At 46.1% G+C, this 15,457-nt stretch overlaps 1 protein-coding gene across 5 annotated transcripts in view; it reads right to left on the bottom strand.

The window, feature by feature from the left end:
• The window catches only part of GMPR (guanosine monophosphate reductase), a 59,273-nt gene that overhangs the window by 3,870 nt on the left and 39,946 nt on the right, over positions 1–15,457 (bottom strand). For all 5 annotated transcript variants that reach the window (XM_077810613.1, XM_077810614.1, XM_077810618.1 and 2 more), the window contains 2 exons: positions 11,572–11,614; positions 2,337–2,496 (listed from right to left, as the gene is read on the bottom strand). In XM_077810613.1, coding sequence (XP_077666739.1) covers positions 2,337–2,496; positions 11,572–11,614 — 203 coding nt within the window. The remainder of the gene's footprint in view (positions 1–2,336; positions 2,497–11,571; positions 11,615–15,457) is intronic.

The raw sequence follows: 15,457 nt of genomic DNA, 5'->3' as shown, positions 1-15,457 counted from the left end.
CGGTGGTGGCCTGTCACTAACTGAACTGAGCCTCCAAAGGTTTGCTCGGCTTGTTCGGGCGGTCTGTTCCATTGTGAAATGGTCATTAATGACATGCTGTGCTGAACAATGTAATGGTTTAGACCTACCCCGCTGTGTACATGCTCCAGTCACTGACATAAAAAAGAGGGCGAAAGTGGCGTTTGTAATTGCAGCTCAGATGAAAGGCTGCCAGTGCTTGTGTGTAACTGGCAGCTGCCATTTTTAAATTATAAGATAATTGCTAGTAACATCCACTCAGACTGTTAGTTCCAGATGCTTTGATGCCAAGCGACATCATGGAAAAAAAAATTAACAGCCTCTTGGGACTGAGTGAATTACATACAACTCATGCAGGCATGCAGACTGCCTTGTGCAACGTTTCAGCTTGTCCTAAACAGGGCCATTCTCTTGTGCAACATTTTAGCTGCAAAGAAACATTTGAGCTGAAAAGAAAAAGACTCCCCACTGCTCTTTGGCTGTTAGGGCTTCCTAGACATTGGGTCGGGGGACAAGTAGGGACTGCCTGATTCCCCTCACCCAACAGGTTGGGGAGGTGGACTGGAGCACAAGTAGGGGAGATTATATTACACTCAGCAATGTCCAATTACTCCACCCCTGCCCAGGAGCAGAGCCACAATTCTTCTCCAGGGCTCCTTCTGGGGAAGCACAGGTGTGTGCTGCCCCATATCCAAGGCACTGAGCAAAGGCTTAATCTAGCTTATGGTTTCTCAACTGAGGGGTTGCAACCACCCTGCCCTTCCCATACCGCTAAACGGAGGGAGCTGCAGGCTATGCCACTTGTGTATTTTTATTTTTTGCAGGATTAACCCTTTAGTGGGGACTAAATCGCACTGCACGATTTCTCTTAGCTCTCTCTCTCTCTCCCCCCCCTTCCCACCCCAATCCTTTGTCCTAAAGATGTCTTTTTACTCCTCCCCAAAAGCTTTCCTTAGGAACTGGAGTAGATGCAGCTGTATTCAGTATTTGGCCCAGATTATTGGACCAATAAGTGGGGCAGCTCTGTCTCCTGGATGGGTCTGATTTCAGCCAGAACAGAAGGCAGAAGTGCCATGACCATGTCTGTGCTCAGGTCTCCCTTGATGGCTGCACTTCGCCTGCCACTAACTTTTTTGATCTCCATTATTACAGGCATTTTGTTGCAACCCAATACACAATACTGAATACATGGGAAATTTAGGCCAACGCTGCTAGACTTAAATGTCTTAGGGAGAAGTTACCTGCCTTCTGTAAGTACTATGTATGTCTATAGGGTACTTTCTACATCTTTAAAAACAGTTAATAATAAGCAGCAGCTCTGAAGACAGATACAAGCTGCTAAATTTAGGCTTGGATCAAAGTTTGGGAGGCGTTTGCATCCTGGGTTGGGGCTTGGCCTGCTGCAAAATTAGGGGATGTGCCAGACTGGGGATATGTCTGTGAACTCCATTTTGTTTTGTCAATCCCATTTTGTCCATTATAACCTTCCTTCTGGAGTGTGACCTTCATGTTGTATTGTGAATTCCTTTGTGGATCAGAGTATCCATTTTATGGTAGGGGCTGGCTGGACTCCTCATGGAAAGACTATGTATGAGGAGGTATGACAGCGCCATCAACACTGAATGAATATCCTCTACTGGAATAATGGGTTTTCTACTGGTATGGTCATTGACTATGAATAACTCTCTACCCAGAAGCCAACTGGCGGAAGGAGGGGCCTGGAACCCACAACTCCTCCAGTTAAATGCACAAGAACAAAATGTGGACTCAGATAAAAGAGGTGTGATTCTCTAAGGACGCTCATAAAACGCAGGACACAGAGCAGGGCTAATATCAGGGTGAGAAGGTTGTTGTTGTTTTCCATAGATCTGTAACTCTCCAGTGCTTTCAAGAGTAAAGTGTCTGTGATTAAAAAAATCCTTTAAGACTGTGTTCCTTCCCTTCCTGTCATGTTGTCCCTGAAGACACCAGAACTCCCACAGCCAGGTGGATTCTGGGGGGATGTCAGTAAGCAACATGGGGCTCAGACAGCTGGACTGCCAGGTCCCACTGCCCAAGAAGGGTGTCAGACAAGGAGTTTGCACCTCTGTTCGTGTGCCTGAGACATCCAGCTTTAGGAACAGTGCCCAGTCACTTCCCAGTCCCAGAGATCTTGGAAGCATATAGGCCCAGGAGTTGGGTCTGTATACAACAGCCTGGTGCTCATCCAGAAAAGGGAACAGGCCCTGCTTGTAACAGGAGCCAGTTGCAAAATGCAGACCCAGAAGCAGGTTTGGTGGTGGTTCCAGCCCATAGTAAAATCTGAATATAACTTGTACCTGTATTCAGCAACTCCTCCTACGTGCTTCTTCATGGCTGTATCAGAACTCATCCCGTAGAACAGTTTCATCTTCTTGCCATTTTTTTCTAGAACCTCTCCAGCACATTGATCGTGGCCTGCAAACATTCCTCCAAGCATGACAAAATCAGCACCAGCTCCTGTGATCAGCAGAGAACATGAGATGAGAAGGATGGGGGTGGAGGCGAGAGAGAGAGAGAGCACAATAAAAAACAAAGCAAAAACAGTCATGCAGCTGAAAATGATAGCCAGCCCTGTCTTGAATGCTTCAGAGCAGGGAAACCTTAACTGTAACAGACACAACCGAGTTAAAAGACATCCTTTACCAGCGGGACCTATACACACTGATGTCGTATTCCCTTGATATTTCAAACAAGGAGCATCTGATCTGGCTGTGATACTGAACACCACAGAAAGTGCTCTTTTTCGCTTCCATGTTCTTGCTTTCAAATTCAGTTTAGTGCTTTTAACTCGCATTACAATCCAAACACACAGAGAAGATGTCAGTCAGCTGCACAGCTCCCCAAATCCTCTCCAATCAGGTCATATACGTGAATGGGAATACATGTTTGGGAATACACGGAAGAGGAACGTTCACCTTTATTTACTTTGTAGGTGGATTTTTGAAGTGAAAGATATGATGGCTCTGAAATTTTTCTGCCCGCTCTCCCCACCCCCCCAGCAATGCAGTCATACAGTGCAGTGATGGGTAAACCGCAATGGGTATGAGGTGAGTTTGTGTTTGGTTCAGATTACTAACATTGTAAAAAGAAAAGGAGTACTTGTGGCACCTTAGAGACTAACCAATTTATTTGAACATAAGCTTTCGTGAGCTACAGCTCACTTCATCGGATGTAGCTCATGAAAGCTTATGCTCAAATAAATTGGTTAGTCTCTAAGGTGCCAAAAGTACTCCTTTTCTTTTTGCAAATACAGACTAAGACGGCTGCTACTCTGAAACCTAACATTGTAAACTAGCCGGGGCATGGCTCATTTTCTTTTTCGTGTGTATGAAAGGCACATAGCACACTGGGGTTCTAGTCTGTCACCGGACCTCCTCAGCGCCAGGGTTATACAAAATATAATAATAAACATCCGAATATCTGGATGCTTATCCAACTCCTACGCCTCCCTTGGGTTTGCAGATCATGAGGCCATTGTAGTTAACAGAAGTAGGATGAGGCTTTTGGAATCTGAATAGATTCTCTCAAGAGATTGGCCAGTTTTCCCATCTGTGCTGGAGTTATACCTTGAACAGCCTCCCCTAGGATATTTCAGGGCTTCCAGTCTTGGTTGGAACCAGGACATGCAGAATTCCAAGAAAATGAAAACTCATTTTTAAAACAGAAGCAACTGTTTTTGAACCAGGTAAAAAGGTTCAGATCTTGCTGTTTTTAGAGCCTGTTGTGATCCACCCCTGAAACAAAACACTTCAGTGGTCCAAGATGACTGTTTTGTCTATGTGGAACTGAGTTACTGGTATAGACAGCACTGTCCTCCACTGCCCAGCTCCTTTACACTGCCCACAAATAACTGGCATTTATGCAGAACTTGATCTCACAGAGATGGGCCAGAACTAAAATGCCACATCTAAACACTTCCAAATGTTGGGAAAGTTCAAATCTAGATACAACCTTTATGACTGGCTCCCATCTCTGTTGAGCCAAACCAAAATATTGCCCTACCCCCCCCCAAAAAAAAACACTTGGGAAAATCTGGATCCTTATCTGATCTTCACCGCTCCTCTATCTGTATCATAGGATGAACCAAAACCATAGAGACAAATTTGAATATGGGAATATTTTTATCTGGAATCACATCCAAAATATGGAGTCTGGGCTCATTTCTAATAGCCCTAGCAAAGTTGAGTCCAGCTACAGGGCAACTCTAACACAGAACCCATCTGCCCTGGTATATAACTCTTGCTCCATCTGCCCCATTGGTTATTTGATGAGAACAATATGTTCCTGTTAAAAGGAATTTTAAAAAATTATCTTTGTGCCAAATCACTGTAGCATATGTAATATTTATAGACAGGCACCCATTCAGGGTCTCCTGTCACTCCAGCTCACTGACAGGCTGTTTCAGATGGCTGTGAGATTCAAAGGCCCAGTTAGAAACTAATCTGATACTTTTCCTAAACTACCAAAACCAGGATTAGTGCCCACCTTCATCACAGTCATTCTAGATCACTTGTGGGGAGCTTCTCTTTCCTCAGCATAACCGTATACCATCTTTAAAGCAATGGCACTGTGAGAATTGTACTTCTTATCACCATGGTTGGATTAAAATTACGTGGAGGCCTAGATTCAGTCCATCCAAAGGGACCCCAAAACAAAACAAAGGCTGCCTTGACAAAGTGCTTTTGGTGCTCCTGGGTCTCTGCCCTGCCATTGCTGCCACCTAGTCCTCACCCTCTCTCTGGTGATGGCTTCTCCACCCCATCAATCCACTCCATCAAACTTTCTGGGGCCATGGTCCTCTCACATCAAAACCAAATTTCAAAACTGCAGCATTTCTAAGGCTCTACCAAAATTCATGGACGTGACAAACATGTCACGGACCATTAAATCAATAGCTAGATTTCACAGGGGAGGTCTGGAGGGGAGGTGGAAGGGCAGGGCAGGGAGTGCCCTAGCCAGGGGGCTCCTACCACACTCCAGCTGCTAGTCCTGCTCAGGCCAGGGAGGGACAGGACTTCCTCTTCCCCTGCACAGACCCACCTCCACGAACTTCCCCCAGCTGCAGGAAGCTTCAGAGCCCAGCTTCACCTCTGTGAACCTCCTCCGGCTGCGACTCCCCCCCACCCAACCCCCTTTTGGGTCAGGACCCCCACCCTTACAACACTGTGAAATTTCAGAAGTACACATCTGAAAACGTGAAATTGACTAATTAAAAAAAACCCTGGCCATGAAATTGACCAAAATGGACCATGAATTTGGTAGGGCCCTGAGCATTTCCCAGAAAACAGCAATTCCGGTTCCCCCACAGCTCTAATTTAAAACAAAACAAAAAAAAAAAAACACTTGAATCACTTGGGGGGGCGGGGGGAATGGGTTTAAATTACTGGTATAAAAATTTACCACTTTTGCTTACCCCAGCATAGTTTGCCAAGGTTCCTGTCAGGGATGGGCAGGGTTTCTGCAAACCCAGCCCAGAACTTGACCTCATACCCTCCAGAACATTGAACTAAACTAACTGAAATACACGTTCTTACCATGCACCAGCTCCAACCACAAGAAGTCCTTTTAACATTGTTTTTCCCGAAGTGTTTTTGCTTCAGTACTTTCTGCTTCACTTTTGTGTTGCTATTGAGGACCAGGGGTTTTCAGAACACTCTTCCCCTTTTGTGCGGAGGTGGGGGCTATGTTTGTTTGGCTTGCTCACGCGCCGTAGTGACCAGAGGTGCTGGTGATGGATTGCAAACCGGGCTTTTTGCTCGCTCACGATCACACACAGCTGGAGTCTTTGTTTTCCATGGACAATGTTTCCATTCAAAAGCCCATTTGTCAGGAAAGGGAAAGTGCAACAACACAGTAAGTACTTTTCATAAGGATCCTCAGTGAGCATTATCAGGCTCCACAGATACGCAGCACAACAGACTGCAAAGAAATCACTGTAAGGTCTGTCTGATAAATCCTCTATGCAGAGCAGATGTTTTCTGCTCTCATAGTTTCATTTACCCCCTCTATGCTAATGACTCCAAAACAGCTACTTCATCCCGTCTCTACTCTCATAACTCATCCCATCACTACCCCTCAGCAGGAAGGCTGTGTTGTGCCTTGGACACTGGACTGGGATTCAGGAGCCCTGCGTTCTGTTCCTAGCTGAGCCACAGGCTTCCTGTGTGATCGTGGCCAAGTCATTTAATTGCTCCACGCCTCAGTTTCCACCTCTGTCAAAAGGGATGATACTTCCCTACCTCACGAGAAGGTTCATGGAAGCCACTCATGTTTGTGAGGCACTCAGCTAGTGCAGTGATGAAAACAGGTGCTAAAACAGACTGAATTCCTTGTTCTCAACCTTCCTCTCCACCTCAAATCCTTTCCCCTCCTTTTTCACCACCCCTGAACTTTTCACTCTCAACTCAGGCACCCTGGTCCAAAACCTCAGCGTCATCTTTGACTTCTCCCTCTCATTGTGTGCTCACATCCAGACTATAACTTGATCCTGTCAGTTCTCCTGAAACATCGAGACACTCCAGCTCTTCTTCTGCACCCTTCGCACAAAAGCACCAGCTCTGCCCGGCTGGTCACTTCCCACATCCCGTTGTAACCTATACTCCCTCCCCTTGCTTCCCCCAGTCTAACCAAATGGCTGCTGCAAGAGGCATTTTCCAATCACATCACTGCTCTCTCAGAAACCATTCACTGGCAGACATGGGCAGCGAATGACTCCGCCCTGCAGGGAGGCTAGCCCCCAGGGCCCGCCCCTTCCACCCGAGGCTCCGCCCTCAACCATCAGGGCCCTGATCCTCCCCCACTCACACCTGGAGCCCTGAGGGGCCCCCCATGGCCAGAGGCGCTCCAGCCCGCCTGCCTCAGCCACTTCATGCCAGTGCCCAGCCTGAGCACTGTCCCTGGGCTGTCGGTTGGCTCAAGCACCAGCCTGACTCCTGGGCCGCCAGCTGGCCTAAGCTGCACCAGGCTGCCAGTGCAACCTTCAGGCCCCAAGCTCCAGCTTCAGGGGAGAGGGGGAATGAGGGCGGGGCCTCAGGGTGGACCACGGGCGGGGCCACGGCCTGGGTTAGGGGAGGTTTAGCTTCCCCTGGCCTACGATACCTGCCACCCATGCTGGCAAACCCTCACCTTTTGCCTTTTAGTCTGCTTGTCCTTACCCTCAAGGCTCTGCACAGCGCTGCACCTCCATTTTAATTTCTTCCTATTGCCTCGCTGGCTGCCTCCTAAATGCCCCTTTGCCGCCTCCTGTCACACTCACCTTTTTTGCTTCCTTCCATGCCCCCCTTTACGCTTGGAGCTTCTTTCCTGGCACTATGCACAGAACAACCAGCCTGGCTGTTCTTTCAGATGCCCATTCCAACGGCTCCTTTTCACAATGTCTTTCAACAATAACCACATATTGAACACCAGTGATCTCCATGCTGCTTTCAAACACTTCCATCATCAGGTCATCCAGTCTGGTGTGCATCTGGGCTGTTATGTTTGTCTACCTTGGGGCCCAATCCTGCATTCAAATCTACTAGCATGGGCCCCTGGCCCTACGTGGGCTCTCAATCATCAATCTATTAATGATAAGGAGATCGCCCTAATCTGTGTCAACTCTCAGAACGACTCAGCCCTAATTGTTCGGCCATTTTGTCCAGCCTGCTGCCAGTGCAGGATTGTTGCCTAATCTCAAGTGTTTCTCAACCCTCCCCCTCTCCAAGAAGCAATCTGGGGTCTCACTCAAGAGGGCTCTAATGCCCCAATGCGTATCCTGACTAGCCAGTTGCCATGCCCACATCTGCACTTCCACAGGTTTCAGAGAGCAAATTTCTGCTCAGGGCAGCCCAAAGAGACCATTCGGACTCACAGCGAACATTACAAAGACAAACAGTTAAACGTTTTGAAGTAGTTTCCTGTTGTTCTAATTTCTGGAAAGATTCCCACTGAAATAAGAGTTTTTCCACTGGCCAGGTCTCTTCCCCTCCAGCTTGGAATGCAATGAGGTCATAGTCCTCAGCTTGTAATGTCCTTAACAACAACCAGGGCAGGAGACTGAGCAGGATCAGGCTGAAGAGAGATTGGCAGAACAAAGAACAAACTGCACCGGGGGTAACTGTGGAACAACTGACAGTAAAATGCCACATGGGAAATTCTATCCAATCCAATCATTGAGCGGGGCGACTTAGCCCTATGGGGTATATCTATACAACCTACAGGAGTGAGTCTCCCAGGCCAGGTTGACAGACAGATCCCCCTCCCCCAGGCTTCGGAGCCTTACCTCCAGGCTGAGCTGCAGCTTCCAAATTCTGTCTACACAGCTATTTTAAGCCCTATGCAGGCTCGGAGTCTTGCTCCTGCTGGCTGCGTAGACATAGTGACAGTGGCCCCAGGTTCAGCCCAACTTTGGACTGTCCAAAGCCAGCACCAGCTGCCACCATTCAACCATGTCAGAATTACACAATTCTAACAGGTATCAGAGGGGAAGCCGTGTTAGTCTGGATCTGTAAAAGCAGCAAAGAGACCTGTGGCACCTTATAGACTGGTTAGGTCCTGTGATGGTGTCGGTAGTGTAGATATGGGGGCAGAGTTGGCATCGAGGTTTGTTGCATGGATTGGTTCCTGAGTTAGAATTACTATGCTGCGGTGTGTAGTTGCTGGTGAGAATATGCTTCAGGTTGGCGGGTTGTCTGTGGGCGAGGACTGGCCTGCCTCCCAAGGCCTGTGAAAGTGAGGGATCATTGTCCAGGATGGGTTGTAGATCACTGATGATGCATTGGAGAGGTTTTAGCTGAGGACTGTATGTGACGGCCAGTGGAGTTCTGTTGGTTTCTTTCTTGGGCTTGTCTTGCAGCAGGAGGCTTCTGGGTACACGTCCGCCAACCTGAAGCACATTCTCACCAACCAATCCATGCAACAAACCTCGATGCCAACTCTGCCCACATATCTACACCAGCGACACCATCACAGGACCTAACCAGATCAGACACACCATCACCGGTTCATTCACCTGCACGTCCACCAATGTAATAGATGCCATCATGTGCCAGCAGTGCCCCTCTGCTATGTACATTGGCCAAACTGGACAGTCCCTACGTAAAAGGATAAATGGACACAAATCAGATCTTAGGAATGGCAATATACAAAAAACTGTAGGAGAACACTTCAACCTCCCTGGACACACAACAGCAGATTGAAAGGTAGCCATCCTGCAGCAAAAAAATTTCAGGACCAGACTTCAAAGAGAAACTGCTGAGCTTCAGTTCATTTGCAAATTTGACATCATCAGCTCAGGATTAAACAAAGACTGTGAATGGCTAGCCAACCACAAAAGCAGTTTCTCCTCCCTTGGTGTTCACACCTCAACTGCTAGAAGAGGGCCTCATCCTCCCTGACTGAACTAACCTCGTTATCCCTAGCCTGATTCTTGCTTGCATATTTATACCTGTCTCTGGAAATTTCCACTACATGCATCTGACGAAGTGGGTATTCACCCACGAAAGCTTATGCTCCAATACGTCTGTTAGTCTATAAGGTGCCACAGGACTCTTTGCCGCTTTTACAATTCTAACAGCGCTCCACATCCCTAGGTCATGTCACTCATGATGTGATCTAAGAGTCCTGTGATAGTTCCGAGGATTCCAAGCAGCAAGTCGATAGTACCCAGCTGGCAGCAATCAGCTAGAGTGCTGACCTGGCCGCTCACTCCAGAACTGAGGTTTCCTGACTATGGGTCCCAGATCACAAGGATCCTGCTTTAATTCTCCCTTTATCATGTGGCCTATTCTAAAGATAGGAGCTATATGCAATCCTCAGAGCTGGAGCTGGATTTCAACTCTCCCAGCACTCATACAAAGTTAAGGGTTCGTGCAGATCTGAGGTTTTGGTTTAGGCCTCTGATTTCTACCCTTTGAAAATTTCCTGCCAGGTAAATATAAGAACATAAGAATGGCCATACTGGGTCAGACCAATGGTCCATCTAGCCCAGTATCCCCTCTTCCGCCAGTGGCCAAATCCAAGTGCTTCAAAGGAAATGAAGAAAACAGGCAATCAACAAGTGTTCCATCCCCTGCTGTCCACTCACAGCTTCTTGGCAGTCAGAGGTTTAGGGATACCCAGAGCCCGGGGGTCACATCCCTGACCATCAGTGGCTATTAGCCAAGAAGGACCTATCCTCCACGAACTTATCTAAATCTTTTTTTGAACCCCCATTATAGTTTTGGCCATAGCAACAAGTTCCATAGGTTGACTGTGCGTTGTGTGAAGAAGTACTTTTTCGTTTGTTTTAAACCTGCTGCCTATTAATTTCATCAGGTGCCCCCTGGTTCTTGTGTTATGTGAAGGGGTAAATAATACTTCCTTAGTCACTTTCTCCACACCAGTCATGATTTTATAGATCCCTATCAGATCCCCTCTTAGTCGTCTCTTTTTCAACCTGAACAGTTCCAGTCTTTACAATCTCTCCTGATAAGGCAGCTGTTCCATACCCTTAATCATTTTTGTTGCCCTTCTCTGTACCTTTTCCAATTCTAATGTACCTTTTTGGAGATATATGCTGTATCACAATGCCGTGCCGTGACACTGGCATCACAACATGCTAGCTTAACAATGACACTGTGTTGTCCTGTTGCACCCTGGCACTGCCATGTTGTAACACCCCCAAAGGTATTCCAGGGTGTCTTTATGCCCTTCCATCCCAGTGTGGGGATGCGCTCAGCCCCATCAAAATCAGGACTGCCCAGCTTAAACATGAACCAACGTCAACCTTACTGCTAGGACTGACAGGCCCCAGCTATAATTTCTGTGAACAACAGAAAACACGTAAGGCAGATTCTGCTCACAGTCACACCAGCGTAAAGTTGGAGTAACTCCACCGAAGCCACTGATATCACTGAGAACAAACTCTCTCTCTTAATAATTAACTGGGATATACTGAAAGCTTGCTCAGCCCCAGCGGCTTAGTAAAAATAAAATCCCCACTCTTCAGCTGTGCGACTGACTCCATACAATTTACCCCGGACATCAAGTTTGCCTGCAATCGTTGTTTTGCTGCATACGCATTGTACCTTCGCTTGTCAGCCTGCTCTCAACAGTGAGCAGCTGAGCAGAACAGAGGGTCAGGACGAACTGCATGTGTCTTACGCATGGCGTGGCCACGAACCGAAACGAAACAAAGCCTAATGTCAGGCCTCCCAGATTTGGCAACGTCCCAGTGAAGTAATAGTGAAAGCTAGTTGGAGGTAACCTTTATCTTTCAGCTACTGTTTCTGCAGGTCATAAAACTCCTGCCTCAGTCACCCCAATGTTTCTAAATAAGATGTTGATCTGTGCATTTTTTTGGTCTGTATAATTTGAACTGTATAAATTAGATGTAGGGCCAAATTCATAGTTTGTGTATTAACTTTAGTGGGGTTACCCCAGGGATGAAGATAGCCTGGTATTGATTAGACATTTAAGGCCAAATTCATGCTGATGTAACTTTACTGACTGCATGGGAGTTTCATCGGAGATGAATTAGGCCCTCAGACTCTAAACACGACATAGTGTACTTACCAAACGCTTTGGCGACATCTCCTGGACAGCTACAGCCTCCATCCTGCAACAAGCAAAACAAAATAGAAGTCAGTGAGCAGCAGGGAGCTCACACTCATTGGTGCCCTCAAAACTAATTTGACACAGCAAACATTTGTACAATACAAAACCTGTAATAACACAGCAACCCCTGGGAACCAGCATGGAAAATTCAAATGTAATGATTAGCATGATTAGGTGCCAGTGGAAATGACAAAGCTGTGTACACATTTAGGACACAAAAACTGGACAGGATTTTTAGGAACCCAGATTAATCACTGTAGTTTCATTATCTTTTTAAACCTTATTTACTCTGCTACACATTCTGCTAATGATACTACTGGTAAAAACCGCAACATTCACTCCCTGTTGCAAACCCCAGAAGCATAAAAATTGGAAATGTAAGCCCTCAATGCTCATACAGGCCACCTCCCTGTCAATGAAGGACTGTGCCCACTACTGCTGCTACTGAGAGCTCTATTATAAACCAACAGACATTTTAACTGTTGGTTTACTGTACATTGAGGAGTCACAGCAGAAGGCAATGTGCTAGCAGAAATAGTTTTCTGATGCAATAATCCACAAGTGAGTTGGGTAATCTCGCCTCTAGTACAAAATATAATTCTCTCATCATGTTCTTCACCATAAGCTATGGGCTTCATAAAGCACAAGCTTGAGGCTTTTCATCTTAGACCTGAATGTTTCATCTTCTGTGCAATGTGGTGGTGGCAGAGAGTGGAATGGTGGTTGGGGAAGAGCCATGTAGGTGGAGGAAGGGAGGAATGAAGGATTCTGGGGCAGCTCTGTGTATGTTAATGTAGGTCCTGTCCTGTAAAGTGCTGAGCAACTTACTAGATGCTAAATGTCCTTCGAGCTGATTGATGAGCATGTGACCTGAGGGAGCACCTTACAGGATCAGCCCTTTCCAGCCTAATAAGTTTCCTGTTTTTGATTTTGTTGTGCAAGCTGCTCCAAAGCTAGTATTTTTACTTCATTTTGCTTCACTTTTTCCCCATCTGTAGCAGTTTGTGCTTGTGTATGACCCATGCAGCTGAGCACAGCCAGAAACTCCCATCTCTGCCGCATTTTAGAGCAGACAGTGGCAGCAGTGGGCATGTTAAGCCTTGGGTGCGCACACAAGTGTTTCATGGGCTTTCCAAAGGAAACTGAGCTAGTGAACTAAGCTGGTATCATGGTGCTTTGATTGCCCAGGGGGAATATATCCTGCAGATGTTTGGGGTTTTACTCTATTTGCGGATAGCAAGAGAGACACTCCGCTGGAGGTTAAGATAGCTAAACCTCTTGCTGTCAGCTCCCACAAGGGAATGCTTCTGGACTGTGAGCAACGTTTTCTCACTGATGGGCCCCATCCGTAGCTTCCACTCCCTCTCATAGTCTGCCAGAGCCCGGGAGACAGATCATCTTCGAGGAACAAGGTACGGCATTTGCCTAATTGTTACTGTCTGTCTGAGAACGTGAGGCTAGTTTAGCAGCAACAGCAGTTGTGTTTATGGGCTATACCTGTTCAGTAGCTTCGTGTCTTATTTTTGCAACTATCCCAACTGCACAGGTGACAGGGATTTAAAACCTCCCTTAAAAACTTAAGTAATAGGGACCTTAGTGTATAATTATGCTAATGCTCAAATAAATTGGTTAGTCTCTAAGGTGCCACAAGTCCTCCTTTTCTATTTTCAAGATTGTTGGCTTATTAAAGTATATGTCTGCTTTTCTATGCAGGACGATAGTTCTCTGACCTAAAAGAAACAAAAAGAACGAGTAGTACTTTCTAAGGTGCCACAAGTGCTCCTCGTTCTTTTTGCTGATACAGACTAACACGGCTACCACTCTGAAACCTAAAAGAAACAGAAACTTTATCCCAAGCAAAGCCATGAAGCGCAAACTTGCCTCCTGAATAACCTCCTTGCTGCAGCTTACTTCTGCACTTTCATAAGACCAATGTGCTAATGCAGCAGGGAAAGTGAAAAAGGAGACAGTTGGCTCTCAGACAAAATAGCAGGCGGACAAAAAAAGTCCATGTCTTTTTGACAGTGTTTCCTCTTTTCTTTCAGTGGATTGTGAAAGATTCATTTCTGAGATGAGCTTTGGGTCTTAAAGTTTAGTTAAAGCAAGAAAAATAGGTGTACCAAACTTCATCCCTGGTGCAACTCATTTGGTAGACAGGGAATTAATTTAGCCCACCATGTAAGAACTGGCACCTTCTCACTCAACATATTTGCCCCGTGAGTTATATCTACTCACTGTATTGATTTAAACAAGTTTTAAATCCAGTTACCATTGCAGTGCTCGTACAGCTATGGGAGAGTTAGCTGGAGCCTGTTCTGTTCACATAGTGCGCCCACCACTGTGATGTGACTGGTCCATTCCATTTTTAAGATATCCTTCACTTTGTAGGCAAACAGTACCACAGCCAGCAGTATGCTACCTAAACAAGACGAGTTCATGGATGAAGAGCAAATGGCTGAAAAAGCACTGGGAAGTGGAGGAAAACCATTCCAAAGATCTAACGAGTATCAGATCATAACCCAAAATCAAGGGTATCTGCCTGCAGATCATGAAGATGGTATGTAGCTTTGGAATACTTTGACATTCCTCGCGGATACCAGATATCAAAATAACCACAGCTGCTAACAATGCTTCTTCCACTTACATTCCACCCAGACAGATGCTGACTTGGCTCTGGTGACCCTTGTATTTGTCACCTCCAGGCTTGATTCTTGTAACACGCAGCACCTGGGGCTGTAAACAAGAAGCTGTGGAAACCCTCAGGTCAGTCAGAATGTGGCAGATCCCCTGCTCAAGCTTTCTGAGTTGATGTGCACACACTACCCTGGTTTTCCAGTCACCTCCCCAATGCCTGATTGAATGATGCAGATCAGTTACAGTGTTTTCCCCAGGAATTGAAATTCGGGGGAGGGGGGGAGGCGTCAGGGCCGAGGAGGGGTGAGACCATGAGGGTGAAGGTGGCTCTATGGCACCATAGTAAAAACTGAAAAATGTTTCATGACCATTTAATTAGATTTAACTCATGTTTTAAAATCATCACAAAAATTAAAGTTGGCTACTCAAGCCTTCTATGAAGCACTACATCTTCATCCTTCTTGGTTTCTTGTTATAATTTTGCACAACTCTGTTAATGAACTTCTTGGATGCAATGCGTTCATCTTTGGTGGCTTCTCGTGTGTCCGGTACTTCCATTCCTTCAACTGATATGCTCATTAGATCATTCACAAGATCAGACAGGAGACTTCTTTCAGAAGACAAAGTTCTATTCAATGAGGCAAAAGAACGCTCAACTGTAGCTGATGTGACTGGGAGTAACAAGAGATGAATTCCTACTTCTTGCATCCCATGAAACATAGCACAAAGATCAGGTCAAGCCACTAGTGATGATAAAAAAGAAGTTGAAGTCAAATCTTCATTCATTGTTCAAATTCTCTATTCTGTCCTGAGCACATGGCAGCCCCATTGCTGGTAGTGCCTCACTTCACTCAACTGTCGGTGTTTGATAGGACAGGGATCTGTAAAAGCTACATAGAGGTTGAGTAGAATCTGTAAGTCGCTGATGTAGATTTTTTAAGAATCAAGTCTGTGTACTTTTTCAGTTGTCTTAACAAACACTTCTTGTCCTCTTCACTTAAGGATTCGATATAAATGCCTTCATTACTCAACTTCTGGACTGAAGTCTTTGCTTCTTCCATGCTTTTTCAATGATAGCTCTCTGATTGATCCAAATGTAGCTTCTATTGCTGGACAAAGATTTACTACTGTTGTAGCAGATGCCTGGATGGCATTGTTTAATGATCCAAGTGGTTTCAACAGTAGACTTATAAGGGAGAGAATGGCAATA

Source organism: Eretmochelys imbricata, chromosome 2 (genome assembly GCF_965152235.1).
Source record: "Eretmochelys imbricata isolate rEreImb1 chromosome 2, rEreImb1.hap1, whole genome shotgun sequence".
NCBI lineage: Eukaryota > Metazoa > Chordata > Testudines > Cheloniidae > Eretmochelys > Eretmochelys imbricata.
Note: the sequence above shows the minus strand (reverse complement) of the source record. Positions and strands in the feature narration are given on the sequence as shown.